The 27,883-nt window shown below is 44.7% G+C and overlaps 1 protein-coding gene across 1 annotated transcript in view; it reads right to left on the bottom strand.

The window, feature by feature from the left end:
* Nucleotides 1–19,299, bottom strand: part of LOC120978084 — a gene marked incomplete at its 3' end in the record, with an annotated part of 37,188 nt that extends 17,889 nt beyond the window's left edge. Inside the window, 4 exon segments of the mRNA XM_040406319.1 lie at nt 478–1,107; nt 9,927–9,940; nt 10,912–11,008; nt 19,209–19,299. Of these exon segments, the coding sequence (XP_040262253.1) occupies nt 478–1,107; nt 9,927–9,940; nt 10,912–11,008; nt 19,209–19,299 (832 nt within the window).
* Nucleotides 19,300–27,883: the final 8,584 nt, after the last annotated feature.

The following is a 27,883-nucleotide window of genomic DNA, read 5'->3' as shown; positions in this document are numbered from 1 at the left end:
GGAGGAACTGCCACCAAAACAACCAACATCAGAGTCCCTTTTGCAACAGTGGCTCTGGCTCCATTTTAATATTGGCCAACCGGCCTATTTATGGATATGGATCTGAACTGGAGGGGACTTCAGTGTCCAGGGGAGATCCCGATTCTCACTCATCTGGGGAAGAACCTTCAGGTACTCCTTCTGGCAGGCGCTTAGCAGGCGCAAAATGCAGACCCAGTTTCTTTCTGGCCTCATCAAAAATGGAGGGTTCCTTTGTTCTCTTGATGACAATGGGCTCCAGTCAACCCACAGGTTTTTCGGCAATAAAGGGCTCTGTTTCAACAAGAGCTGGTACAACTGTAGCTGTCGGTCTTTGGTTGGTAACAGGAACGACTTCTGTAGGTGGATGTATAAATAGCCTCAGTACAGGAGGTTGGACAGGAATCTCCTGGCAGTGTGGCCGTGTAAGCTGCTGCAGGAGTTGTGCACAGTATTAACTTATAAATGTGGCTTCCAGCTTGGCCCTTGGATGCTTCTGCTTAGCTTTGGGGGGGACAACTGGATCCCTGGTGGCAATGGCAGGTTGCCACAAAATATTAGTGACTGCAAAGCCAGTGGCATACTCGTTCTGGCTTGGTAAAAAACGGGATGAGTATCTCACATCAGGCTTCACAGAGGTGGCAGGGTTCTCTGGTTCTAGCTCCTCTTCCTCTTCAACCTCTGGATCCTCAGCAGGTTCCCAGGCTTCGGGATCTTTCATATTCCCCAAATTACAGGGCTGTCCCAGGCAAATCACTGCTGTGGCATAGGGGCCAAGTGTACCCTCTGCGGGGATGAATTCTACAGTCTCATTGGCATACCGGCTGTGGAGCCAACTGGGGAGCTCCTTATATTTAACAGACCTGCGATTGACATAATAGTCTCTGTTGGTTTCCAAATCGCATATGAAGCCAAATCCGCATTCCTTGCTGAATGAGAGAACCCGGCCCAGCCTTCTCACGGGGACTGAGAAATTGTTCACAGGCTCCTCCAACAGTTTGCGAGTAATATCCTCATTGTATCGCTTACATTTATGCGTTCTGGATAGACGTACCATTTTAATTTCGGCCGAGAGTTTAGACCAGAGCTCTGTATGGGAAACAGCTGGCCACATAAGATTATGCACAACCTGGTCTGGACTGGACCTTTCGGCTACATCGGTTGCAAAATACTGTTCAGTTTAAAGTTTCCACTGTATTAAAGCACATGTATAGTCTTTCAAGTAAGCAAGTGGGGCTTATTCTCATAAGGCGCAGAGGAGTTTGTATCCTGTTTGTGACACCAAAATTAATGCAGCGACCGGGTCCGCAGAGGCAACACGTGAGACTACGGTGGGCCAATGGGGGTAGTAGTTCATTTACTCACTGTTATCAGAGCCTCCGTGGGTCGGCGTGCAGTCATGGGGAAGACAGAACTAAATCCTCTGGGGCTCTCTCTATTGCAGGGAACACAAGCCAGATGGAAGTTAAGGTGCCCTTGATGGTATAGGTGTTTAAGGTGCTTTGGTGGCTGGGCCCCGGTGTTCGTGATGCCAGCACCGTAAGTTGCAAATGTTGAGTGTAGTAGTAGAAATGATGAGGAGTAGGTTGTAATAAAACAGTTGAACATTTACTGAATCAATTGTTTTCAGGTAGTCAGTACAGATACAGTTCATTTGTATGGCATGATTGATGACAAATAGGTTCAGTAGTATTCCTTTTATGAGGTTTAGGCAATTGTTAGTTAGGAAGTTCTCTAGTACTTTATCTTTACAGGCAAATAATAATTAGATTTACTTTAAGTCCACTTTCTATAGCACTCAGGTGCTAAATATACTGTTTTCTACTTATCTTGATGTCACGAGGGTATCAAGAGCCACGTCTGACTCCGTTATACCCGGGGTCAGGAAGTCGCAGCGGGTGGCTGCGCGCTCTATATCTAAAGATCACGTTGTTTCTTAGTGATTGTTTTCTGTGTTTGCCTTGCTATCCTTTTTGTCTCACTCAGGGATCCGTAGCTTCTCCTCCTCAGCTGTTTCTTGTCTGCCACTCCCAACCTCCTTATATTCTCCCCTCACACTTCTCTAGTTGCCAGTTATAGAGCTTCCTGCCTGGACATCTATACTGACCCACTGGAGTTGTGAATCCTGGTTGTCGTTCCAGAGTGCTACCCTCCGGATCCCTGTTGGGCTTATTGTTGTCTCCTGTTGTCGCCCACCTGGGATTATATGTTGAGTCCGTGTTGTCTGTCCTCCCCTTGGTGTTTTCCCTTAGAGCTAGTGGTGCGGACTAGTGTTCCCACCGCCCTGTTCACTATCTAGGGCTCAGCTCAGGGAAAGCCCGGGCTTTAAGCACGTGATCGGCGTACGGGTGAGGAACCCGTCTAGGGACGTCAGGGCAGCCAGGTGCCAGCCGCAAGGTGAGTCAGGGGTCACCACCTTCCCTCTCACTTGGGCAGGGCCTTCCTCGTTCCCTCCCTCTGTGTCACGTATGTGATAGTCACGCCGACCGTGATATTATAACTGGCCCTTACTTTTTGAGAAAAAATAAATAAAAATAATATAATTTTTTATTTGTTGTTTTTTTTTCTCTACTTAGAATCCAATATGGATCCTATTGATGCCTTGGCAGAACAGCTTCAAGGCCTGTCTTTGGAGGTGGCAGGATTGAAGGCATCTGTTCTCCAACAACAGCAGCTAATGCAGCAGACCGCACCCTCAGCGGTTGCTATGGGTAACCAGGTTGTTACAGAACCCAAGGTTGCTCTTCCTGACAGATTTTCTGGGGGAAGGGACAAATTTGCGACGTTCCGTGAGGCCTGCAAATTATATTTTAAGTTGCGCCCTTACTCCTCAGGTAATGAAGAACAGCGGGTAGGGATTGCCATTTCCCTGCTTCAGGGGGATCCGCAATCCTGGGCGTTCTCGTTACCCCCTGGGTCTCAGGCTCTTCGGTCAGTGGAGGGATTTTTTGGGGCTTTGGGTCTCATATATGATGACCCTGACCGAGTCGCCCTGGCTGAGTCGAAGTTACGGAGACTCCTACAGGGAGATCGGTCAGCAGAGGAATATTGCTCAGAGTTCCGTAGGTGGGCTACGGATACTCAGTGGAACGACCCGGCTCTCAGGAGTCAGTTCTGCTCTGGGTTATCTGAAAGGGTTTAGGATGCAATGGCGCTGTATGAGACCCCCCTTTCCCTTGATGCTGTTATGTCCCTCTCTATCAGAATAGATAGACGTCTTAGGGAGAGATCGAAAATTCCTGAGCAATTGGTTACCTCTCCCAAGCAACAGTCAGCCTGTACTGACTTAGATGAGCCTATGCAGCTAGGCGGAACTTCTCGTCAGGTCCGTCCTCCCGAGGTTCGCCGTAGGGGGGGGGCTTGTTTTTTCTGTGGGGGGAAGGGTCATTTCATTAATGTCTGTCCCTCCTTTCTCAAAAACAAAAGACCGTCGGAAAACTACTAACCCCGGGCTGTGCGGAGGATGTCAGCCGGGGGGTATACGTTTCCTCCATACGAACATCTCAATTTGTGTTACCAGCGGTCATTGTTTTTGGTGTTAAGACGGAGTCTATTTCTTTTTTTCTAGACAGTGGAGCAGGGGTAAACTTGATTGATGCCCATTTTGCCCGCACTATGGGTTTGTCTCTCTGTACGCTGCAGAGACCTATTCCCGTATTCGCTATAGATTCTGCTCCTCTGTCTCAGAGAAACCTCACCCACATTGTTCATAATTTACACCTTCGGATAGGGGACCACCATAATGAGTGTCTTTCATGTTACGTTCTGGAGGGCCTTCCCTCTCCGGTGGTATTGGGTCTTCCCTGGTTGGTAGCGCACAATCCAGTGGTGGATTGGCAGGCCAGGGAGATATTGGAGTGGAGTGAGCATTGCAGAGAGAATTGCTTAAATAACAATTGCTTAATCGCCTCCATAGCTCCCCTACCTACATTTATTTCGGACTTTGAGGATGTTTTTTCTGAAAAGGGTTGTCAGAAGCTACCACCTCATCGTCCTTATGATTGCCCGGTTAACCTGGTTCCCGGGGCAAAATTACCCAAGTCCAGGTTGTATAATCTTTCGGGTCCCGAGAGACAAGCCATGAAAGATTATATCTCCGAGAGTCTGGCTAAGGGACACATCAGACCCTCTTCTTCACCCGTGGCTGCAGGGTTTTTCTTTGTTAAAAAGAAAGATGGGGGCCTGCGTCCTTGCCTAGATTTCCGGGAGTTAAACCAGATAACCATCCGTGACCCATACCCTCTTCCTCTCATTCCTGACCTTTTTAATCAGATTGCGGGTGCTAAGTGGTTCTCCAAACTTGATCTTAGGGGGGCCTACAATCTGATTCGTATCAAGGAAGGGGATGAGTGGAAGACAGCTTTTAACACCCCTGAGGGGCATTATGAAAATCTAGTTATGCCTTTCGGTCTGACCAATGCCCCTGCTGTCTTCCAACATTTCGTTAATGATATTTTTAGTCATCTCATCGGCAGGTTTGTAGTCATATACCTAGATGATATCTTAATTTATTCGGCTGATCTGAAAACACATGAGGTGCATGTCAGGCAAGTACTGCAGGTCCTACGGACGAATAAATTATATGCGAAAATTGAAAAATGTGTCTTCGCCGTTCAGGAATTACAGTTCCTGGGATATCTATTATCTGCTTCAGGTTTCCGCATGGATCCTGGGAAGGTCCAGGCAATTTTAGATTGGGATCTTCCTGAGAACCTTAAAGCCCTACAACGGTTTTTGGGTTTCGCTAATTTCTTTAGAAAGTTCATTAAAAATTATTCAGTGATCGTTAAACCCCTTACCGACATGACTAGGAAGGGGACTGATTTTTCCAAATGGTCTGACGCCGCTAAAGATGCATTTTCCTCTCTAAAGGAGAGGTTTACCTCAGCACCTGTTCTAAATCAACCTGATGTCTCCCGGCCTTTTATTGTCGAGGTAGAGGCGTCAGAGGTGGGAGTGGGGGCTGTATTGTCTCAGGGTCCGTCTCCTGGCAAATGGCGTCCTTGCGCCTTCTTTTCCAAAAAATTATCTTCTGCAGAGAAGAATTATGATATTGGAAATAGGGAACTGTTGGCGATTAAACTGGCGCTTGAAGAGTGGCGTCACTTCTTAGAGGGAGCAATCCACCCCATCACGGTGATTACGGATCACAAAAACCTTCTGTACCTAGAATCGGCTAAGCGTCTCACCCCTAGACAAGCTAGGTGGTCGCTATTCTTTACCAGATTTAACTTTGTAATCACCTATCGTCCTGGGGCAAAAAATACCAAGGCAGACGCATTATCTCGTAGTTTCCCTGGAGGGGGTAATATTAGTGATCCGGTACCTATTTTACAAAGAGGAGTGGTTGTCTCTGCTGTACACTCTGTTCTAGAGGGAAAGGTGTTAGAGGCCCAGGGGGACGCCCCGGCCTCTTGCCCCTCAGAGAAATTGTTTGTACCGTTAAACCTGCGTCTTGAATTATTAAAAGAACATCATAATTCGGCACTTGCTGGTCACCCGGGTAGTAAAGCAACCTTGGAGCTATTATCTCGTCGTTTTTGGTGGCCAAGGTTGCGTCAGGATGTAATGGATTTCGTGTCTACTTGTTCTACTTGTGCACGCGCGAAAGTCTCTCGTACACGTCCAGCAGGGTCTTTATTGCCACTTTTCATCCCCAATAGGCCATGGACTCATCTGTCAATGGATTTCATCACTGACTTACCGTTGTCGGCGGGTAAAACAGTTATCTTGGTAGTAGTAGACAGGTTTAGCAAAATGGTACACTTTATTGCGCTACCCGCACTTCCTAATGCTAAAACTCTTGCTCAGGTGTTTATCAGTGAAATCGTGAAGCTTCACGGGGTCCCTTCCGATGTGGTTTCGGATCGGGGAACCCAGTTTATTTCTAAGTTTTGGAAAGCTTTTTGTTCCCGTTTGGGGGTTCACTTGTCCTTTTCCTCAGCTTTCCATCCTCAGTCGAATGGACAGACTGAGCGTACCAACCAAAACCTAGAAACATATTTAAGGTGTTTTGTGTCTGAAAACCTAGAGTTGTGGTCATCATATTTACCGTTAGCTGAGTTTGCCATAAATAATCATTATCAGGAGTCCACTGGCAAGTCACCATTCCTTGGTGCATACGGTTTTCATCCCCAATTTTGTACTTTCAAAGAGGGGGGTCTTCTGGGGTTCCCGAAGAGGAAAGGTTTTCTTCATCTCTTTCATCGGTATGGCAGAAGGTGCAAGTTAACTTGAAAAAGATGAGTGGTAAATATAAATGCATGGCCGATAAGAAACGGTCGCCAGGTCCGGACCTAGGAGTGAATGACTATGTGTGGTTGTCTACTAGGAATATTAAGTTGAAGGTTCCTTCTTGGAAACTGGGCCCTAGGTTCATTGGTCCCTATAAAATAGTAGCCGTCATTAACCCTGTGGCTTTTCGCCTGGAGCTACCTCAGACTTTTAAGATCCATAACGTCTTCCATAAATCGTTACTCAAGAAGTATGTTCCACCTCTAGAACCATCGCCGCTGCCACCTCCTCCTGTTATTGTGGCTGGTAATCTGGAGTTTCAAATAGCCAGAATTGTTGATTCTCGTCGGGTCCGCCGCTCATTTCAGTATCTGGTGCATTGGAGGGGTTACGGTCCCGAGGAAAGAATGTGGGTTCCAGCGTCAGAGGTAAACGCCAACAGGTTAATTCAGGCTTTCCATGCCTCTCATCCGGAGAGACCTGGTCCTGAGTGTCCGGAGGCCCCTCGTGAAAGGGGGGGTACTGTCACGAGGGTATCAAGAGCCACGTCTGACTCCGTTATACCCGGGGTCAGGAAGTCGCAGCGGGTGGCTGCGCGCTCTATATCTAAAGATCACGTTGTTTCTTAGTGATTGTTTTCTGTGTTTGCCTTGCTATCCTTTTTGTCTCACTCAGGGATCCGTAGCTTCTCCTCCTCAGCTGTTTCTTGTCTGCCACTCCCAACCTCCTTATATTCTCCCCTCACACTTCTCTAGTTGCCAGTTATAGAGCTTCCTGCCTGGACATCTATACTGACCCACTGGAGTTGTGAATCCTGGTTGTCGTTCCAGAGTGCTACCCTCCGGATCCCTGTTGGGCTTATTGTTGTCTCCTGTTGTCGCCCACCTGGGATTATATGTTGAGTCCGTGTTGTCTGTCCTCCCCTTGGTGTTTTCCCTTAGAGCTAGTGGTGCGGACTAGTGTTCCCACCGCCCTGTTCACTATCTAGGGCTCAGCTCAGGGAAAGCCAGGGCTTTAGGCACGTGATCGGCATACGGGTGAGGAACCCGTCTAGGGACGTCAGGGCAGCCAGGTGCCAGCCGCAAGGTGAGTCAGGGGTCACCACCTTCCCTCTCACTTGGGCAGGGCCTTCCTCGTTCCCTCCCTCTGTGTCACGTATGTGATAGTCACGCCGACCGTGATACTTGAGCTATCCAATAAGGGTGTTTCTTCCTCGTGACAGGCAAACTCTCTGCAACATTATTTGCAGGATGCTCTCCTGAAGTATTCAGGTTCACTATATCCCGAAAGGCTTCTAGTGAATAAGGACAACTTGGCGCCTTGGTCAACCAGCTGTGTCTAGGAACTTGGAAAGTTACTCTTGGTCACTTGTGCTTGCGAAGTCCATAGGCCAGACTCAGCTCTAACCTTCATTAGGCTTGCTTTATATTTAGACGTAGTGTTGAGCGCGAATATTCGAATAACAAATTTTTATCTCGAATATCGCAACTTCGAGATTTCGCGAATATTTCGAATATAGTTCCATATATTCGCGAAATCGAATATTCTTTTTTTTTTTTTTCCATCTGAAAATATATGATTCCTCCCTGCTTCTTGCTTGTGGGTCAGTGAGCCATTGGCCCACAAGCAACTGAATTGAAGCTGGAAGGAATCACGTTTTCAGATGGACCAAATATGACGAATATTCTAAATAAATAATATATTGCTGTATATTCGATTTTAGAATATTCGTCCTATTCTAATCTAAACCAATAATCTTGGTTATAATATTCGAGTTCACGAATATTACAACAGAAAAATCATAATGGTTAATACATGTGCCCGAGCGCATGACAAAATCGTTATTTAATCAACTTCAGCATACACCTCCCCGACAAGCGTCCCCGTCACCATGGGAACGCCTGTGGGTTAGAAAATATTATCGGATCTGAGTTTTCCCTGAGATCGTAAAACCTCAGATCCGATGGTATATTCTAACCCACACGACGGGGACGCTTGTCGGGGAGCAGTATGCCAAAGTGGAATATTATTGCTCTAACTTCGTCATTTAGAATATTCGTAATATTGCTCTAACTTCGTCTTTTAGAATATTACGAATATTCTAAAAGACGAAGTTAGAACAATATTAAGAATATTCGTAAAATACACATAGATTGTAATTTAGCTAATATAGTGCAATAATCCTTTTTTTTGTCAAATTTTTTTTGCCTCTTCTGAACTTCAGTTTTGGAAAATATGTACACTATTCAAAAAATTACTATAGCAGTATATTAGCTAAATTACAATCTATATGTGTATTTTACGAATATTCTTAATATTACTCTAACTTCGTCTTTTAGAATATTCGTAATATTCTAAAAGACGAAGTTAGAGCAATATTACGAATATTCTAAAAAACGAAGTTAGAGCAATATTAAGAATATTCGTAAAATACACATATAGATTGTAATTTAGCTAATATACTGCTATAGTAATTTTTTTTAATAGTGTACATATTTTCCAAAACTGAAGTTCAGAACAGGCAAAAAAAAATTGAGAAAAAAAAAAAAGGATTATAGCACTATATTAGCTAAATTACAATCTATGTGTATTTTACGAATATTCTTAATATTCTAAAAGACGAAGTTAGAGCAATATTACGAATATTCTAAAAGACGAAGTTAGAGCAATATTAAGAATATTCGTAAAATACACATATTAGCCTAGCCATAGTCAATTAGTCATAGGAACGTTGCCTTATACTGTCAAAAGAAAAATCGCAATACGCGATTAATTAAATCGCATATTATTCACGATAAATGGAATAATTATGAATATTCGATTTCGACGAACATAACACGAATATTCAATCGAATATTCGCGAAATATCGCAAAATCGAATATGGCACCTCCCGCTCATCACTATTTAGACGTAGACTTACTGTCCAGTTCTAAGCTGCTGTAACTACTCTTAGTTTGTACTACACTCTGAACTGACTGAATTTATTAAAGGGAATCTGTCACCAGAATCATCACCATTAAACTAAAACTATTGTCTTGCAGTACTTACTACCTCCCTTCCAGATGTGCTTTTATTTCCTTGCTGCTTGGTTTCTATAAAAAAAAAAATCCACTTCATTCCTTATGCAAATGATCTAGTAAGGTGCCCAGAGGGGCATTATTTTTGTTCAAAGGCGCCCAGGAACACCCCCATTGAGTGCGCAAGCCCGCCCTCCAGCATAGCCCAAGCATGCCTCTCCTCGGCTCATACTCTATGCCCCCAGCAGCGCCATTTTGTGTAAGTGCAGTCCACCAGCACTGCATATGTGCCAGGGACAATAATTTAATCCTGGTCTTTTAGTTCAGTGGGCAACATATACCCATTTTTTAAGTGCACCTGCACTGCATATGTGCCAGGGGAAGGGAAAATAATATCGGTAATCCGTCTGTGAATTCAGGGATGCAGGGGGTGACATATTAAAATATTTTTTTATGTAAAGTACCCCTGTGCTGCATATGTGAGTGTAATCAGTTCAGTAAATCCATCTATTAGATTCTGGGGGGACAAATTTTATTTATTTTTGCTAAAAAGTACATTTGCGCCCTGCACTGCATTTGTAATAGTGAAATATAATCAGTAAATCCATCTTTTTCACTGTGGGTGAAAAAATCATCTTTATTTTTCCATAAATTACCTTTGCGACCTGCACTGCAAATCAGATAGTGAAATAAAATCAGTAAATCCATCTGTTTCACTGTGGGTGAAAAAAATCAGGCCAGGGCTGCAAATCTGCAAATCTAGTGAAATATAATCAGTGAATATAACTGGGACATTTGCGGCCTGCTCTGCATTTCTGACAGTCCAATAAAACCGTTAAATTCTGCTGTTACATTGTCATTTGAAAAAAACTCACTTTTTGTGCTAGATAGTACATTTGCAACCTGCGCTGCATTTCTGACAGTCCAATAAAACTGATAAATACTGCTGTTATATTGTTGGTAGAAAAAAGCACACTTTTTGTGCTAGACATTACACCCTTTTTGTGCAAGATAGTACATTTGTGGCCTGCGCTGCATTTTTGACAGTATAATAAAACCGTTAAAAACTGCTGGTACATTGTTGGTAGAAAAAAGCACACTTTTTGTGCTAGACATTACATTTGCGGTGTGCGCTGCATTTCTGACAGTCCAATAAAACCATTAAATACTGCTGTTATATTGTTGTTTGAAAAAAACACAATTTTTGTGCTAGATAGTACATTTGCGGCCTGCGCTGCATTTCTGACAGTCCAATAAAACCTTTAAATATTGCTGTTATATTGTTGTTTGAAAAAAACACCCTTTTTGTGCTAGATAGTACATTTGCGGCCTGCGCTGCATTTCTGACAGTCCAATAAAACCGTCAAATACTGCTGTTACATTGTTGGTAGAAAAAAAGCACACTTTGTGTTAAATAGTACATTTGTGGCCTGCGCTGCATTTCTGACAGTTTAATAAAACTGTTAAATAATGCTGTTACATTGTTGGCTGAAAAATTCAAATTTTTTGTGACCGTGAAGTAATTGTATTAAATTTTCCTGTCACACTGATCAAACCTTGTTGCGGATGCAAGAAGGGGGGACATGGTGTCATGAACCCTAATCTTGCATGTGCAATATAGGTACAAATTAATGTACTTACCTGAGTAACAGATGCTTGTTGGTGCAGTCTGTAGGGTCCTCATGCAGGTGAAGAAGATTTTGATTGGAGATCACTCTAACAGTCCTGCTCGAGGTACCTATAAAAAAAGAGTAGCAGTTAATGCTTGCGCAGTTGCGGCTGAAGACATCAAGAATCTCCCTATCCCCCCCACCCCTTTTCTTTAAAAAATAAATAAATAAAAGTGTGTCATGGTGTTTGTATGGGGATTAATAGTCACTTGTGTAAGCGGACTATTTGTTTTTCGTTAATTATATGATTGTGATGGTTTAATATAATTGGTTGGTAAATTACGATGATAGAGTTTGATTAATTTAAACGGATTACATAAAACACTGTGGCCTTATATTTCCAATATATATTAGTACTTAATAAAAGTATTATTATTTATTATTTCTGAGTTGTCTGATTTATTATTGGGATCTATTTTGATTTAATTGGGTTTTTATGACACCATGTTGTGTGACCTCAAGAAATTTTTTCTCTTTATGACACCAGCACAGCCTTACTGTCAGTGAACTTAATTGTTGACTATTGGCGGTTAAATTGTCACCTGACATAAACCATCTGTTAGTTTGGTGGGTGAACGCAAAGAATGAGGAGAGCGTCAAATAAGGGACGTGGCCCTGGTCGTGGAGAGGACATGGTCGATCTGTCGTAGCTACATGCACAAGTGAAACACCTCCCTCAGATGCGAGTAATCAACAGAACCTGCAGCGTTATTTGGTAGACCCAAATGCCGCACTACAAATGGTGAGGCCAGAACAAGTACAGGCGATAGTAGAATGAGTGGCTGACAGTGCCTCCAGTTCCTTCACATTGTCTCCCACCCAGTCCCCTGCTGAAAGATCAGAGTTGGCACCTGCAGCCCATGGCCATCAGTCTTTCACCTCACCCCCTTGCAAATCAGCCAAGTAGTCTGAGCCCCAAGTCATGCAGCAGTCTCTTCTGCTTTTTGATGACTCTGCTAGCAGGGTTTCCCAGGGCCATCCACATAGCCCTGCCCCAGAAGCCGATGCCCAACCACTTATGTTTCAGGATGAGTACATGGGAGGACCACCGCAGCACGTCTCGGATGATGACAAAACACAGATGCCAACTGCTGTGGCTTTCTGAAGACTGACAAGGAGGGCAGGGGTGAAGACTGGGTGGATGAAGATGTGGAGGATGATGAGGTACTAGACTCCACTTGGAATCAAGGTCATGCGAGTGACGTGTGCAGTTTGGAGGAAGAGGCGGTGGTCGCACAAAGGCACCAGTGCAAAAGCGGAGCGGCCGTCCCCTAGACAGTACAACTGCTACTGCCCACCGCACCAAGGGACCGAGCACACCAAAGCCAGCTCCAATGAGTTCCCTGGCGTGGCAGTTCTTCAGATGTGCTGACGACAAGACATGACTCCTCAGTGGTTTGCACGCTGTGCAATCAGAGCCTGAAGCGAGGCATAAACGTTCTAAACCTGAGCACAACCTGCATTACCAGGCATCTAAGTGCAAAGCACGAGCTGCAGTGGAGTGCAGTGGAGTAGACACCTCAAAAACCAAGAAAGGTTTCTGGCTCCTACTGCTTACTCTTCTGCTGCAGTCTCGGCCTCTGTGGTATAAATAATATGTTATTTTGTTATTTTTCAAACTATGTGACTTGATGAGGGCTTGTGTTTTGCAGGATAAGTTGTACTTTCCATTGGTACTGTTTAGGATACATATAATTTTTTAGTTACTTTCAAAAAAAAATTTGAAAGATAGGGGGAACAAAAACAATAATTCTTGCACTATTTTTTTTATAGCATCCCCCTCCAGGATAAACATGTAAAGTTTGGGGTTTGGCCAGATTTGGTGTAATGAAATACTGTATAATTTTCCCATAATAAATGAATTTTATGGAGGAAAAAGTTTTTTTTTTCAGTTATTTTTCCTTTTTATTTGATGGTCTTTTTAAATGCTATTTTTTAGCCGCAATATGGAACTTGATCATGTGATCATTTAATATTCCTTTAGCATATCTGCAATACTATATGCATATTTGTCATACAGTATAATTAGAGGGAAAATTATTAGGCCCACATCTATGGCAGACCTAGGAGCTATTGTTATGTCATTGACTGTCATGGCTACTTATAAGTGCCCTGCAGGAATGCTGATGGGATGAGAGATGAAGCCCCATCCCTGTGTCTAGCCAATTAGATGCCATAGCATCCAAAGGGTTAAATATCAGTGACGGGTCTTCAATCCTGGCCATTAGAGTGAGGATAGAATGAGATGTTGGCCTACTGTGCCAAAGCCATCACTGCCGTACCCTTCCTGCTTCGACACAATTGTCATAAGGGGATTTAAAAAAGCAATATATCATTGGGTAACCTTTTAGAAGTTGGATTTACACTGCTACAGAAAAGATAAGTGATAATTACATATTCCTTATCTGTGATGCCAAAGCAAGACTGAAAATAAATAATGCTGCTTGGATTGTAGAAATACAAGGTTAAAATGTAAAGGGGTTGCCCAAAATAAATACAAGCTACTTTCTGTGATGACCTGTTGTTTGTTTTCCTGAGTGCAAGCGGTGATGTTCCATGCACGCAGGTCACCACTGCCTTACTGGTCTCATCTGTGAAATCCCATGTACTGCTGAGAAAGATGATGTCAGCGGTGGGGATGATAGGAGTGCAGCGCTGGAATAACAGGGGAGAAAAGGGCTAGGTATGCATTCTTTTATTATTTTAGACCACTTAAGGACTGCCCGTATTTTTATTCAACTTAGACACACACTTTGAGAAATAAGAATTTTGTCAGTTGATCTCATTGATTATCTCATATGCACTACAACAATTTAAAAGTCTCTAAAACTATTTCTTCCCAAAAGTAAGTGGTTGTAGAAGTGTCTGTCAGCCAATAATTACACTCCCATAGAAATTAAAATCCAAACCTATTGGCAAGTGATTCCCGTTGCTGGGACCCCCCAGCAATCAGTTGTGATCTGACAGGTAATCCAGCAGCACGTCTTTGATTACCCTGCAGTATCACTATAGAAAATGAGGCAATGGGCTTTCAGTTCAATGCTTAGATGGGCAAGGTCCTCTAAAGATAGAAATGTTGTTTTTAGTTGCTCTAGCTCATGCATCCTCAAACTGCGGCCCTCCAGCTGTTGCAAAACGACAACTCCCAGCATGCCCGAACAGCCTACAGGTATCAGCCTACAGCAGGGCATTGTGGGAGTTGTAGTTTTACAACAGCTGGAGGGCCGTAGTTTGAGGATGCCTTCTCTAGCTAATAGAAGATGGACCAGATAGTTCTGAGTCTCTGAAGTTGTCTTTTAGTGCAGTATTCTAGCTTTCCCAAATAGCGTAATCCGATAACTTTATCAGAAATCACATAGTGATGTTAACTGTGTTAAGCCATAATCAGATTCAGGTGTAGCTCCCAATTGAGTGAGATCACTTGATGGACACAGTTAGTGCCGGGTGCATACACTGTAGCGGAGGTCAGGGTTGATGTCAGGAACAGCTCTCCCTGTTCCTAAACTGCCCCTAAATTTCCCCTGCCTACAGGCAGAGCATCCACCCTGAAAGGGGTGATCCCACCACTCTGTGGCTAAACTTTCACTCACCTCTGCATTATTCCTCCAAAACTTTCTTCTGGATGTTCCAACGTGTTTCCCTGACTTCTGTAGAAAACCAGTTCTTCAGGGGACCAGAGTAACCAAATGACACCAATACAAGATTAAGACTTTATAAGGAGCAAGGCTAAATAGTAGCTAGATAAATATAAAATCCTAAAACCGAAGCTATATGGTTTTCAAGATAACACCAATGGTATCTGATTTAGGTTATCCAGGAATGATTTTAAATGGCCAACATCTATGTATCTTGTTGCAGCAATGTAACAATTTTTGGGAACTTAGGGGGTCATTTATCAAACTGGTGTAAAGTAGAACTGGCTTAGCTGCCCATAGCAACCAATCAGATTCCTCATACTTTTGTGTTAAAAAAGACAAAAGTGTTATAGATTTGATGCCTTTATTGGCTAACAACAACAAAAATACAGTTTGCAAGCTCTCAGAGCACAACAGCTCCTTCATCAGGACATATACAAATGAATGACTGTGAGAAAGGCACAACACTTAAAAGATCTTACAGACATTTTTTGGCTTTTGGCTATACATCAGAAATCACATTCAAAGTTTAGATGTTGTTTCAGTTCATTTTTAATATTGTTCAGGGACAGTGATGTTAATTTTTTTTATAACATACAGGACTTTATTAGGAAAAGATGTTTCTTTGTACTAGAAAACAGGGACAGTGTATAAAGAGTCTTCCTAGCAAAGCTCTAAGTAAGCTTTGGTAATAAGAGTCTGTCTTCAGTTCTACTGAGTGCTGAAGACGTCTGTGTGTAACAAGTCAGATAGGCAGGGTACTGGACCGTGATAGGGCACAAGTACATAGTCAAGAACTGGGGTAGTGACAATAGGCAGACTTTAAGCCTCTGTACACAGGCATATTCAGTGCTCAGTAGATCACTAAAGACTGAAGACTTAGGCTACTTTCACATCTGTGCTTTCCCTTTCCGCTTTTGAGATCCATCATAGGATCTCAATATCGGGGCAAAAAGCTTCCATTTTGTCCCCATTCATTGTCAATGGGGACAAAACTGAATTGAACGAAGTTCAATCCACCAGAATGCATTCCGTTCCGTTTGGCTGTGTGACCATCGCGAACAAAATTACGCTGCAAGCAAGACGGATCCGTCATGGCACACTATGTAAGTCAATGGTGGTGGATCCTTTTTCTCAGACACAAAAGAAAAAGGACTTATAGAGATAATACAACCGGATCCGCTCAGAACAAATGCGGACGGTTGTATTATTATGATGGAAGCGTTTTTGGTGATCCATGACAAATCCAGCAAAAACGCTGGTGTGGAAGTAGCTTAACTCTCCTTAGCAATGCTCTGTTACAGCTCTGTTAAGAAGATTCTTATCTTTACACCCTGTTTTCTAGTACAAAGAAACAGGTTTCCCTAATGAAGTATATTACAAAAATGTTTAACACACCTGTCCTTCCTTACACCACATTACAAATAAACTGAAATGACAGTAACATTTTAAAACTCCAGATAACATTTTGCAATTTCAAGATGAGACAAACTCGGCTCTGCAACATTTAGTTTTCTGTATTATACACTAGCATCTCAAGCTGTAGCATCTGATTCATGAATAAACTCCAATTCCTTTCAATCACAGCAATACCGAGCACTAGAAAGTTTTGCCTTAACTAAAGAAGAGCTCATTGAAGGATGAACTGAACTCATTTGGAAATAAAATTAAAAGTGCAGCCCCAGAGCACAGTAAAATAACTCAAGCATCAAATGAGCACTTACATGTTTACAGCAATGAAGACGAAAAATATGTCATTTGTCACTTGTTGTATATCTGCTCCTCTGAGTTTAGCATCACTTGCAGGAAAATATGAAGGATACATAGAAGATTTAACAAATCTTCGGGAGGGGACAAGAATGGGATAAAAAAGAAAGGTAAATGAAAGATTAGATAAATATATAACTGCAAGAGAAATTCTTAATTTAAACTTGTATGAAAATTGGCTAATGATATTGCATTATTCAATTTTATTCAAGTGAAAGAGGTAAAAGGTTGGAAAGTTGATTAATTTATCTTGAGCCAAATTAAGAAGTTCTAAAGCAAGGAGTCATTTGAAGTATATACAGAATTAGGCTACATGCACATGAACGTTGTTTGTTTCCGTGTCCATTCCGGGTTTTTTTGCGGATAGGATGCAGACCCATTCATTTCAATGGGTCCGCAAAAAACACGGACAGCACACCGTGTGCTGTCTGCATCAGTATGTCCGTTCCGTTGCCCTGCAAAAAAAATAGTGCCTATCCTTGTCCTGTTTGCGGACAAGGATAGGCATTATTACAATGGATCCGCAAGAAAAAAAAAACGGATGCCATACGGAACGTCATCCAGTTTTTTTTTGTGGATCTGCAATTTGCGGACCACAAAACACATACGGCCGTGTGCATGTAGCCTTAAGCTGCATAGTGCTCTTGAACGCTGGGTTGTGTAACTTTCAAGTCTTTCATTTATGAATTATAATATGCATTTTCAGCAGCGTTCTGTCTCCATTAACTTTTATTTTGCTCCCAGTTGCCTCAACAAATACCAGGCTTATAGCACCGCTAGCTATGCTGATCAACCAAAATCACAGCTCACTGAACTATATTATTTACCAAAAGAGATGCCGACATTCCCATCATTAGCATAATTCACAAAATTAGGTCATGTGCACAGAGACAATATTATGATACATACAGGAGGTATACTGGGCTCAGATTATTTAAAGTGGTTATCCAATGATTAATGTAAAACATGAAAATTAGACATATAGAAAAAGACAATCTTTTGCTAACATGGGTAAAACCAGCCCTCTACCTCACATGAATCCAGAGATCCCCCATTTATTGATCTAGTTGCTTTGCTGAATCCATTTTAGGCAAGTAGCTCAGGAGGCATGTCCTTTCTCAGGAAGTGCTTCTGTCTGCTGCAGCTCTCTCCCTGTGACTGTCCCAGCTTCTGAAAGAAGATCTAGCTGATGGCACTTGAAGGATGGAACTGAACATGTGGGTCCACCTCAGTGATGTCTCTGTGGTAGATAAAGAAATAAGGAAAAGAACAAACAACAGGTGGAGCCATACAGATACATTTTTAATGAATAACTCAGTGGCTATACTACATTTTGTATTATATGTAATTACAAAAATATTGAGATTCAGGTGCTGGCTTGAAAAAAGTATGTAAAATATTTTTCATACGACAACCCATTGAAGTAAAACCTTTCCTGTGTAGCAGAGTTTACAACATTGCTTGTACAATGCTTTCGGAAAGTCTTCAGACCCATTTTGTTAAGTTGCAGCCTTTTGCTAAAAAAAATATATATATATATATATATATATATATATATATTCAAGTTCCCCCCATCAATCTGCACTCAATACACCATCATGATAATGTGAAAACAGAATTATAGAATTTGTTTGCAAATTTATTGAAAAGTAAAAACTTAAATTTTGCATGGACATAAGTATTAAGACCTATCAGGCTTCAAATTTAGCTCTGGGGTCCTCCCATTTCTCTTGACAATCTTTGAGATGTCGCTACACCTTGATTGGAGTCCACCTGTGGTAAATTCAGTTGATTGGACATGATTTGGAAAGATACAGCCCTGTCTATATAAGGTCTCACAGCTGACAATGCACATCAGAGCAAAAAACAAGCCACAAGGAGGAAAGGACTGCCCGTAAAACTGAGAGACAGGATTGTGAGGAGGCACAGATCTGTGAGGAGGGTACAAAAAATATCTACTACATTGAAAATTCCAAAGAGCACAATGGCCTCCATAATTCTTACATGGGAGAAGTTTGTAATAAGCAGGATTCGAGTTGGTCACCCCACCAAACTAAGGAGACTGGTCAGGGTTGAGGGAAAATGGATGAAGCAAAATACAAAGATATTTCCGGATCTCAGACTGGGCCAAAGATTCACCTTCTACCCAGACAATGAGTGGCTTAGTGATAATTCTATGAATGCCCTAGAGTGGCCCAGCCAGGGTCCTGACTAGATCCCAATCAAACATTGCTGGAGAGACATGAAAATAGCTTTCCACTGATGGTCCCCATCCAACTTAACAAAGCTTGAGAGGATCTGCAGAGACAAATGGCAGGAAATCCCCAAATCCAGGTGTGTAAACCTTGTGGCATCATACCCAAGAAGACTGGAGGCTATAATCACTGTCAAAGGTTCTTCAACTGATTACTGAATAAAGGGTCTGAAATTATGTAAATGCAATATTTAAGTTTTTCCTTTTCAATAAATATGCAAAGATTTCGATTTGTTTTCACTTTCTCATTATGGGATATTGAGTGCAGGATGATGGTGAAAAAACTGAATTGTTTCTTTTTTGTTTTAGCACAAGGCCACAACACAAATATGAAAAAGTGAACATTGTACTTTCTGAATACTTTACATTGTACACCAATTACCGTATATTATGTTGTTTTTGGTATTCTTGCTGAAAAAAAAATATTTTGGCGGCCAACAAATGGGTAAAATGTCAGCTTTTATTGCAGAAAGAAAATGCAGGCGGCCTCATGTTCCAGATGAATGGGCGACACTGTATTGTAATGTCATAAAGTGCATGACTTAAAGGTGTTGTCCAAGATATTAGGCTCCAAATGGCCTGAAATAAAAATAAATAAAACATGATACTCACCTCTTTCTCCAGCGCTGTTCTCTGCACTAACAATCCAGTCCTTCTGCTGCTTGTTTACAAACTGCAGCAGTGGAGGGTCCATACAAAGCATGTGACTGCTGCAGCCATGTGACCATCAGTCACTGTTCAATCTTTTTAGTACATATTCTGTTTTACAGAATTACAGCAATAACCAGCATATAGCTACTTTAAAAACTGCCCAAAATGCTAAGATTTGGTTGTGTGAATTCTGATAAAACTCTGCACCACCAGAGATCGTGGATGTGAATACAAAGAAGGAAATGATCGCTTGTGGTTATGGAATATTGGTAATGTAATGTGCATGGTGTGACCTTTCACTGATGAATGGCACGATGACTACACCTGTCTGAACACAGTCAACAATCATTGTTTAAGCGAATATACGCTTGAATATGAATGAACTTGTACATGATACTCCTTGCATGTAACTGCTTGTCGTTATCATTGGTGTTGTGTTGGTAGGAGACTCATGTTGTCACCTCTCACCTGAACGATTATCTGCTTGTCTAAATTAGCTTTTGCAAATCGATTTTAACTTATTGTAAGTAAAGTAAAGATTCAAATTTAGAATGTTTTGATCCAAACCCATTTGATGGATAACTTACTGTGTAGCTTGCCAGAACACACTTAAAATGGGATTACGGATGACAATCATTTTGTTTAATTACAGTCTTCAATCATCAAAACCTTAGACTTGTAAAGTAGTAGGTAGAAATCAAAACCGAGTTGTCAGATATAAATAATTTAACTCTCATAGAAATTCATTGTGAGCTAGGCACAGTGCTAATAAGCATTAACTTTCCTCGTTCTAATTAATCCTAAAGAAAAGGAAAAAATGTGTCACTTCTAGCAAAAAGTTTTTTTCTTGATTAAGAAAAATGCTCTACTCTAACTGATGTAATCCTAGACTTTAGGTCATAATCTAACAAAAATCCTTGTCCTGTCCTCTTCCAGACAGTAAAAAACCCAGATATACACGTTTTCCATATTGTTTTCCTATTGCAGATTCTCTTTGGAGAAAATGAATGCTATGCCTGCTATTCCCCGCATACAGGTGGATGACCATGCATGTTCACAGTAGGAAGAGGGGAAGAAGTCGCTCCAGACCCCTCAGGCAGTGGCTTAGCTCCCTGAGAACAAAAGGATTGGGCAGTTGAAATCCAACATGCCCAATCTTTATCTCCTCTGACGTCTGCCCTTGAGGAAAATGTATTAAATTAGATGGTCAGCAAATCCCGTCAATATTGGTGGTTTAGCCAACAAACACTTAATGTGTATGGTCCGTTTAAGGCTGTTAAGCTAAATCCTACTATGATATTAATAAATCTCAGCATAGTCTGGTAAACATACTGCTATGGAAACACTACCACGAATACAGCCTGTATGAGCGCACCTTTTATATGTTGCAATGTACTAATATTTTATTTGGAAGTAGATTTCAAGAGTGTTTTAATTCACATGTAATAACCAATGATCATACTATCATCTTTATTGAAGAATATCATTAATATTTGTCTCATAAAAAGGTAAGTATTGATAAACGTGCTGTTGATGGATGCTTCTTAAGGGTGCAGTACCCCAGAGGACTATTGCAAAAGGGTTAACCTATATCAATATTAATTAATGCAATGTGGAAGCGATGATGGAGGCGGTAGCAAACACTATTTTTATATATTATTTTATATTTTTTTTATTTTTAATAAATTTGGGAAGACCCCAAAACATTGGGAAATATAAAAAAGAAAACAAAGAGAAAGTGCGCTGGAGTATAACAATGGCTGGGTGCGGCCGGAATACTTGTCTATTCTGCACAAGGTACGGACAAGTCCTGTGGGATCCATGCCTGGTTCATTTTAATGGACATGAGTTTGTCCACATTGGCTGTGGACAGGTGGCTGCGCTTGTCTGTGATAACGCCCCCTGCTGTGCTGAACACACGTTTGGACAATACACTGGCTGCAGGGCAGGCCAGCACCTTCAAGGCGTAAAAGGCAAGCTCAGGCCATGTGCCCAATCAGGGCCGGACTGGCCTACCGGGATACCGGGAAATTTCCCGGTAGGCCGCCGGCCCTGGGGCCGCTTTAAGATATGCCTGCACTTTTTTGGCGGCCGGCGAGCCGAATCCGAAAGCTCTGATGTAGTGGTGGCCGGTGGGTGGAGCTGAGCAGGCCGGCCAGCCTCCGTGGGAGCGGCACTGCTCCCTCCGACCACCTGCTGTCGCTGTGAGCGGCAGCCCGTGATCCTCCTGGCCCGGCCTGGCTGGCTGTCCTGTGTGTGGGCAGCCGCCCCTCTCTTCCTGCAAGTGGCCTCAGGCTCCCGCCGCTTCACCTCCAGATTCAATATGCCGGGCCCAGGCCGCAGACCGGAAGCAGAGCCCGACCCGATGTAAACAGCCCTGAGAGGACTTGAGGAGCCGCAAATACTGGGGGTAAGAAGGAGAAGCCAGGCTGTGCCCACATGTGACTGTGCAGGCTGTCAGGGTTATGTAGTGTATATTATTTACATACAGTCCTATAAATTATAAGACTGTATGTACACTAATATACACTACATAACCCTGACAGCCTGCACAGTCACATGTGGGCACAGCCTGTCATCCAATACATATCACAGAGAGCTATACTGTGCAGTATAAGCTATAATGCACAGTATAGCTCTCTGTGATATGTATTGGATGCCAGGGCTGTGCCCACATGTGACTGTGCAGGCTGTCAGGGTTATGTAATGTATACTATTAGTTTACATACAGTCTCCAGTTTACAGGAATCTCCAGGAGTGACATCGGCTGGGCAGATCAGCTTCTAGGATCTGGGCTCCATGGGCCCTCTGTGGCCCTCACATGCTTCTTTATGCATCACAGCAAGGAGATTGGGGCAGTTGACAGGAGGGCTCTGGCTGGAGGTAGCACTTTGTGAAAGGTTGTCACACAGGTTGTCAGGGGCTGGGAGTGGAGAACATCTTGGTGTGTAACCTGGTGTCACTGTGCTGTACCAAGGATCTGCTGGGCATGGTGCCTCCACAGAGGGCAGGGAATCAGATTGACTGAGGAGGGCTTGTACTTTGGAGAAGAATATGTGGCTTCATGTGACAGAGCAGAGGAATCACACAGAAGAGTGTGTGGATGAGGATACGTCGTGTCTCCAGGAGCTCTGCCCCTGACATCTCCAAGTGACAGACACTGCTGGACCCCCCTGGCACCCTGCACACATTATAAATGCACAGTATAGCTTTCCCTGATATGTATTGGATGCCAGGGCCATGCCCACATGTGGCGAGTGGTGGTGCATTATACACAGCAGCACGGTGTCCGGTACTCACACAAAGACGTGGTAGACAAATGCCCCAGGGTCTCTCCAGCACGTTGCACAGGTAGTTATGCAGCCTCCGGTACTTCACGTTCCTCCGGCAGCTCTGGCTGCTGTTGTACGACAGCGGCTTCCCCAATAAGCTCATGCAAGCTCCCTGCTTCCCCCGGCGGCTCTCCTGCAAGCCCCCTACCGGTCCCACACCGCTGCCCCTGCAAATGTCACTGGTGCCCAGGAGAAGCAGCCCGTCCCCTCTACTGGAGTTCAACAGCACCCTGTTGCCCCGACCCGACTCCACATCTTTCATGCCATAGTAACGGTCCCTGCCCCTGCCTTTACCTCCAGAGCTGCTTTTTATCCAGAGCCTCCCACATCACCTCCACTATGGTTGCGGGACATGGCATCACCAGCGTGGGCACAGAGGGCTCCGGGTGCATGCACAGAGCAGACCTGGGGACAGGGTGGCAGCGCTTCGTGGCTTCAGACTGTCAGATCTGATCACAAGTTTGCACCAGCCATACATACAGGAAGGCTCTGTGTGCAGGGTGTCAGGGGGGTCTCCAAAGTACAAGCCCTCCTCAGTCAATCTGATTCCCTGCCCTCTGTTGAGGCACCATGCCCAGCAGATCCTTTGTACAGCACAGTGACACCAGGTTACACACCAAGATGTTCTCCACTCCCAGCCCCTGACAACCTGTGTGACAACCTTTCACAAAGTGCTACCTCCAGCCAGAGCCCTCCTGTCAACTGCCCCAATCTCCTTGCTGTGATGCATAAAGAAGCATGTGAGGGCTACAGAGTGCCCATGGAGCCCAGATCCTAGAAGCTGATCTGCCCAGCTGATGCCACTCCTGGAGAGTCCCTTGCTGCTCTCTGTACAGGAGGGGACAGTGATCACACAGCTCTCTGCATCCAGCAGGCTGCTCAGCCTCCACACAGGCAGCTCCCAGCAGTCTACTGTGCCTTCATACATAGAAGCCTGGAGGTCACTTCCAGGCAGCTGAAACTCCATGCATGATGGTCAGAGTGGCTGTGAGAAGCTTGGAGACCACCACCTCCAGGCAGCTGCACTTCAACAACTTTTCCAGGAGAATCCAGCAACTCTGTGACAGCAGGAAGGGGTTGCTAGTCACTCACTTGTCCCTGTGCAGCCTGCAGCTCCAGGACTGCTGGTACTAAAATGGGGATGGGGCAAGGAGAGGGAAAGGGGGGGGGGGAGACCCCACCGACCCCACCGACCCCCTCAAACTTAAACCAAATAAAAACTCAGACAACTTAGTTTTATCAACCAGTCCTTTACTGGGTGATGATCGGCCACAGCAAATTTTTCCTTTAACAAAACGGTATCAAAACACCACCTCCTCCACGAACCATTCCTCCGATGCGGTATACCACCCTGGGTGTCTTCACCACGAACTTTCATTTTCAAATGCCGCCAGCTGTGACTTCCACTTTCCTCATTCCACCGAACCTCAAAAGAGAGACATAATGAACCGAACTGGTCTTTAAACCACATATCACCATCATTATTTTTTCTTATTTTTTATTTTTATATAAAATGTATAAAAATAAACCTGATATAAAAACAAATCTAAAACCTAAGGGCGGGAGGGCGTACAACTCGGCTTACCCTGTCAAGAGGAAGTCCTTCACACTGACCTCCCCTATATATGCCTACCCCTACTCCTCCTCCCACCGTCTCTCCCCTTCCTTCCATACTCCACCTACCACTTCTTTAACCCCCTACTATCCTCTCTCCTAAACACTAACCCAGGGCCTATTCTTTACCCCTACCCAGGGAAACATAAGGGGAGGGGAAAGGGGACCAACAGTCCCTCATCACCCTCCTTACCCTGTCGAGTGCTCTCCATCCTTCTCCTGGTGCTGCTGCTGACATACATTCAAGGGGGACAGAAGGGGAAGGGGTGTGAGGAAGAGGGGGTGAGGAAGAGGGGGGGGAAGGGGGGTGAGGAAGAGGGGGAAGGCCAGGTACTTACAGGAGGACTATATCTGAGTATAAATTAAAGGGGTTGTCCGGGTTCAGAGCTGAACCCGGACATACCTCCAATTTCACCCAGGCAGCCCCCCTGACTTGAGCATCGGAGCAGTTCATGCTCCGATGCTCTCCTTTGCCCTGCGCTAAATCGCGCAGGGCAAAGGCATTTTTTGAAGATCTGGTGACGTACCGGGGCTCTCCATGGGGCTGCCAGGAAGCCCAGTGACATCACCGTCACTGATGGCCGGGATTTAGCGCTGCCCTAGCCAGTAAAACGGTAATATGAACAATGGGGTTCTACAAAAGAGCTATTGTGGGGCAAAGTTCATATTCGTGTTTACACACGTGTTTTAAAATGAATGCTTTCCCCTTTTATAAACAAGTAAATAATGACGCAACACTGTGGGGCTGGTATGCAACTTTTTCCAGGGCTGGTTTTTATCCCCAGTCAGGCCCTGTGCCCAATTTGGAGACCCAGAAGTTGAATGGGACAGACCCATCAGTCAGTACGTGTAAGCTTATGCACACGTTCTGCTCCACCATGTTGCTGAAATGCTGCCTCCTGCTAAGACGTTCCATATCAGCTGGTGGTGCTGGTTGTTGTGACATGCTGACAAAATTTTTCCACATTTTGGCCACGCTAACCCTCCCTTCTTAGATGCTGGAGGTGCTCCAGCTGCGTTGGCAACTTCTTCCTCCTCCTCCTCAGCCTTTACCTTGTGCTTCCACTGAGCCCCCGATGTCAGGTGGGAATGCCATCAGCAGCTGGTGTACCAGCGTGCGCTTGTACTCGTGCATCTTTCGATCACGCTCCAGTGACGGAATTAAGGACAGCACGTTGTCCTTGTAGCTCCCCACTCCAGCAGGGTGGCCACCCAGTAATCAGCACTGGTTAGATTGTGGGCAACTCAGCGGTCGTTGCGCAGGCACTGCAGCATGTAGTCGCTCATGTGTGCCAGGCTGCCCAGAGGCAACGACAAGCTGTCCTCTGTGGGAGGTGTATCGTTTGTGTCCTCTGTATCCCCCCAGCCATTCTCCAGTGATACCCATAAGCTGCTTTGGGTGCCATCCTGCTGTGAACACGGTTCCTCCTCATCATCATCCTCCTCCTCCTCATCCTCCAGAACTGTGCCGTGGCTGGACAATTGTGTACCTGGCCTATGTTGTTGCAGGAACCCACCATTCGAGCCACATGTGAATGACTGGCCTGATAACTGTGGAAATGATCCCTCTTCTTCCTCCTATGCCACATCCTCTTCCATTATCGCCCGAAGCGTTTTTTCAAGAAGACATAGAAGTGGGATAGTAATGCTAAGGATTGCGTCATCAGCACTAGACATGTTGGTGGAGTATTCGAAACAGTGCAACACGGCACACACGTCCCGCATGAAGGCCCACTCGTTGGTGGTGAAGTGGTGCTGTTCCACAGAGCGACTCACCTGTGCATGCTGCAGCTGAAACTCCACTATCCCCTGCTACTGCTCGCACAGTCTCTCTAGCATGTGCAAGGTGGAGTTCCACCTTGTGGGCATGTCACATATAAGGCAGTGAGCAGGAAGTCCGAATTTACGATGCAGCGCAGACAGGCAAGCAGCAGCAGGTTGAGAATGCCAAAAGTGCGCACAGACGGACCGCACTTTCTGCAGCAGCTCTGACATATCGGGGTAATTTTTCAGGAACCTCTGCACCACCAAATTCAGCACATGCGCCAGGCAAGGGATGTACGTCAAACCGGCTAGGCCCAAAGCTGCTACGAGATTTTGCCCATTATCACACACCACCAGGCCAGGCTTGAGGCTCACTGGCACTAACCACTCATCGGTCTGTTGTTCCATGCCCGTCCAAAGCTCCTGCGTGGTGTGGGGTTTTCCCCCCAAACAGATGAGTTTCAAAACAGCCTGCTGTCATTTCCCCTGACTGTGCTGAAGTTGGTGGTGAAGGTGTTACGCTGACCAGATGAGGAGGCGGTAGAGAAGGAAGCAGAGTATAAGGATGAGGCAACAGGAGGCAAAGAGAAACGTCCTGCAATCCTCGGTGGCGGAAGGACATGCGCCAAACTGCTATCCGCCTCAGGCCCAGCCGCCACTGCATTTACCCAGTGTGAAGTTAGGGAGATATAACGTCTCTGCCCTGCTTACTGGTAATTTTTTTCGCCACTTGATTGTGCAGGGCGGGGATGGCTCGCCTGGAAAAGTAGTAGCGGCTAGGAACCACATACTGTAGGACAGCCACCGCCATAAGTTTTTTAAAAGTCTCCGTCTCCTCCAGACGGATTGACAGCATTTCAAAGGCCAGCAATTTTGGAATGCTGGCATTCAGGGCTAGGGATCGCTGGTGGGTAGGGGGGTACTTCCTTTTTCTCTCCAATGTTTGGGAGATGGACAGCTGAACGCTTCCATGGGACATTGTGGAGATGCTTGGTGACGGTGACGGACGTGGTGGCGTTGCTGCCACATCCTCTGTTTGCGGGGTGGCAGGTGCCACTGTCACTCCAGAGGGGGAGGAAGAGGCCGAGACTGCAGCAGAAAAGGGACCAGGAGGAGCCTGAGATCTTTTGTGTTTTTTGAGGTGTTTACTCCACTGCAGCTCATGCTTTGTATTTAGATGCCTGGTCATGCAGGTGGTGCTCAGGTTTAGAACATTTATGCCTCGCTTCAGGCTCTGATTGCACTGCGTGCAAACCACTCGTGTTTTGTCATCAGTACATTGTCTGAAGAACTGCCACGCTAGGGAACTCCTTGGAGCTGGCTTTGGTGTGCTCAGTCCCTGGATGCGGTGGGCAGTAGCAAGTGTACTGGCTAGGGGATGGCCACTCTGCTTTTGCTCACTGCTCCCTCTTTTGCTGTGCGGCTGTGTGACCACCTCTTCCTCCGAACTTCACATGTCACTCGCATGACCTTGATTCCATGTGGGGTCTAGGACCTCATCAACCTCCACACCAGGGGCGTTGCTAGGGTCTGAAGACATCTGGGGTACGAGCCCACGTGAAGCCATGCCCTCATCACCACAGGGGGGCCTTCAGAGTAGTTATTAACCCCTTTCAGCAGTCCCACCTTCAGTGAATGGGGGACTGCTGAATGGGGTTAATAACTACAGAGAACGGCCTAGCCATCTGGGCAACCCCACAGATCATCCATACCAGTGCCATCCACAGATCCCCCTCCCCACCGCTCAAAGGAGTATACATTTATAAACTGTAATCCGTATCCTGCAGTAATCAGCACTCATCTCTTTACTACCATACACCAAAAAACGGACAGTAACAGGCAGTGCGGGCGGCAGCGCTCACTCACTGACGTCACGCGCCTGCACCGCCTAGTGGGAGGAGCAGGCGCGTGACATCAGTGAGTGAG

Source organism: Bufo bufo, chromosome 8 (genome assembly GCF_905171765.1).
Source record: "Bufo bufo chromosome 8, aBufBuf1.1, whole genome shotgun sequence".
Taxonomy (NCBI): Eukaryota; Metazoa; Chordata; class Amphibia; order Anura; family Bufonidae; genus Bufo; species Bufo bufo.
Note: the sequence above shows the minus strand (reverse complement) of the source record. Positions and strands in the feature narration are given on the sequence as shown.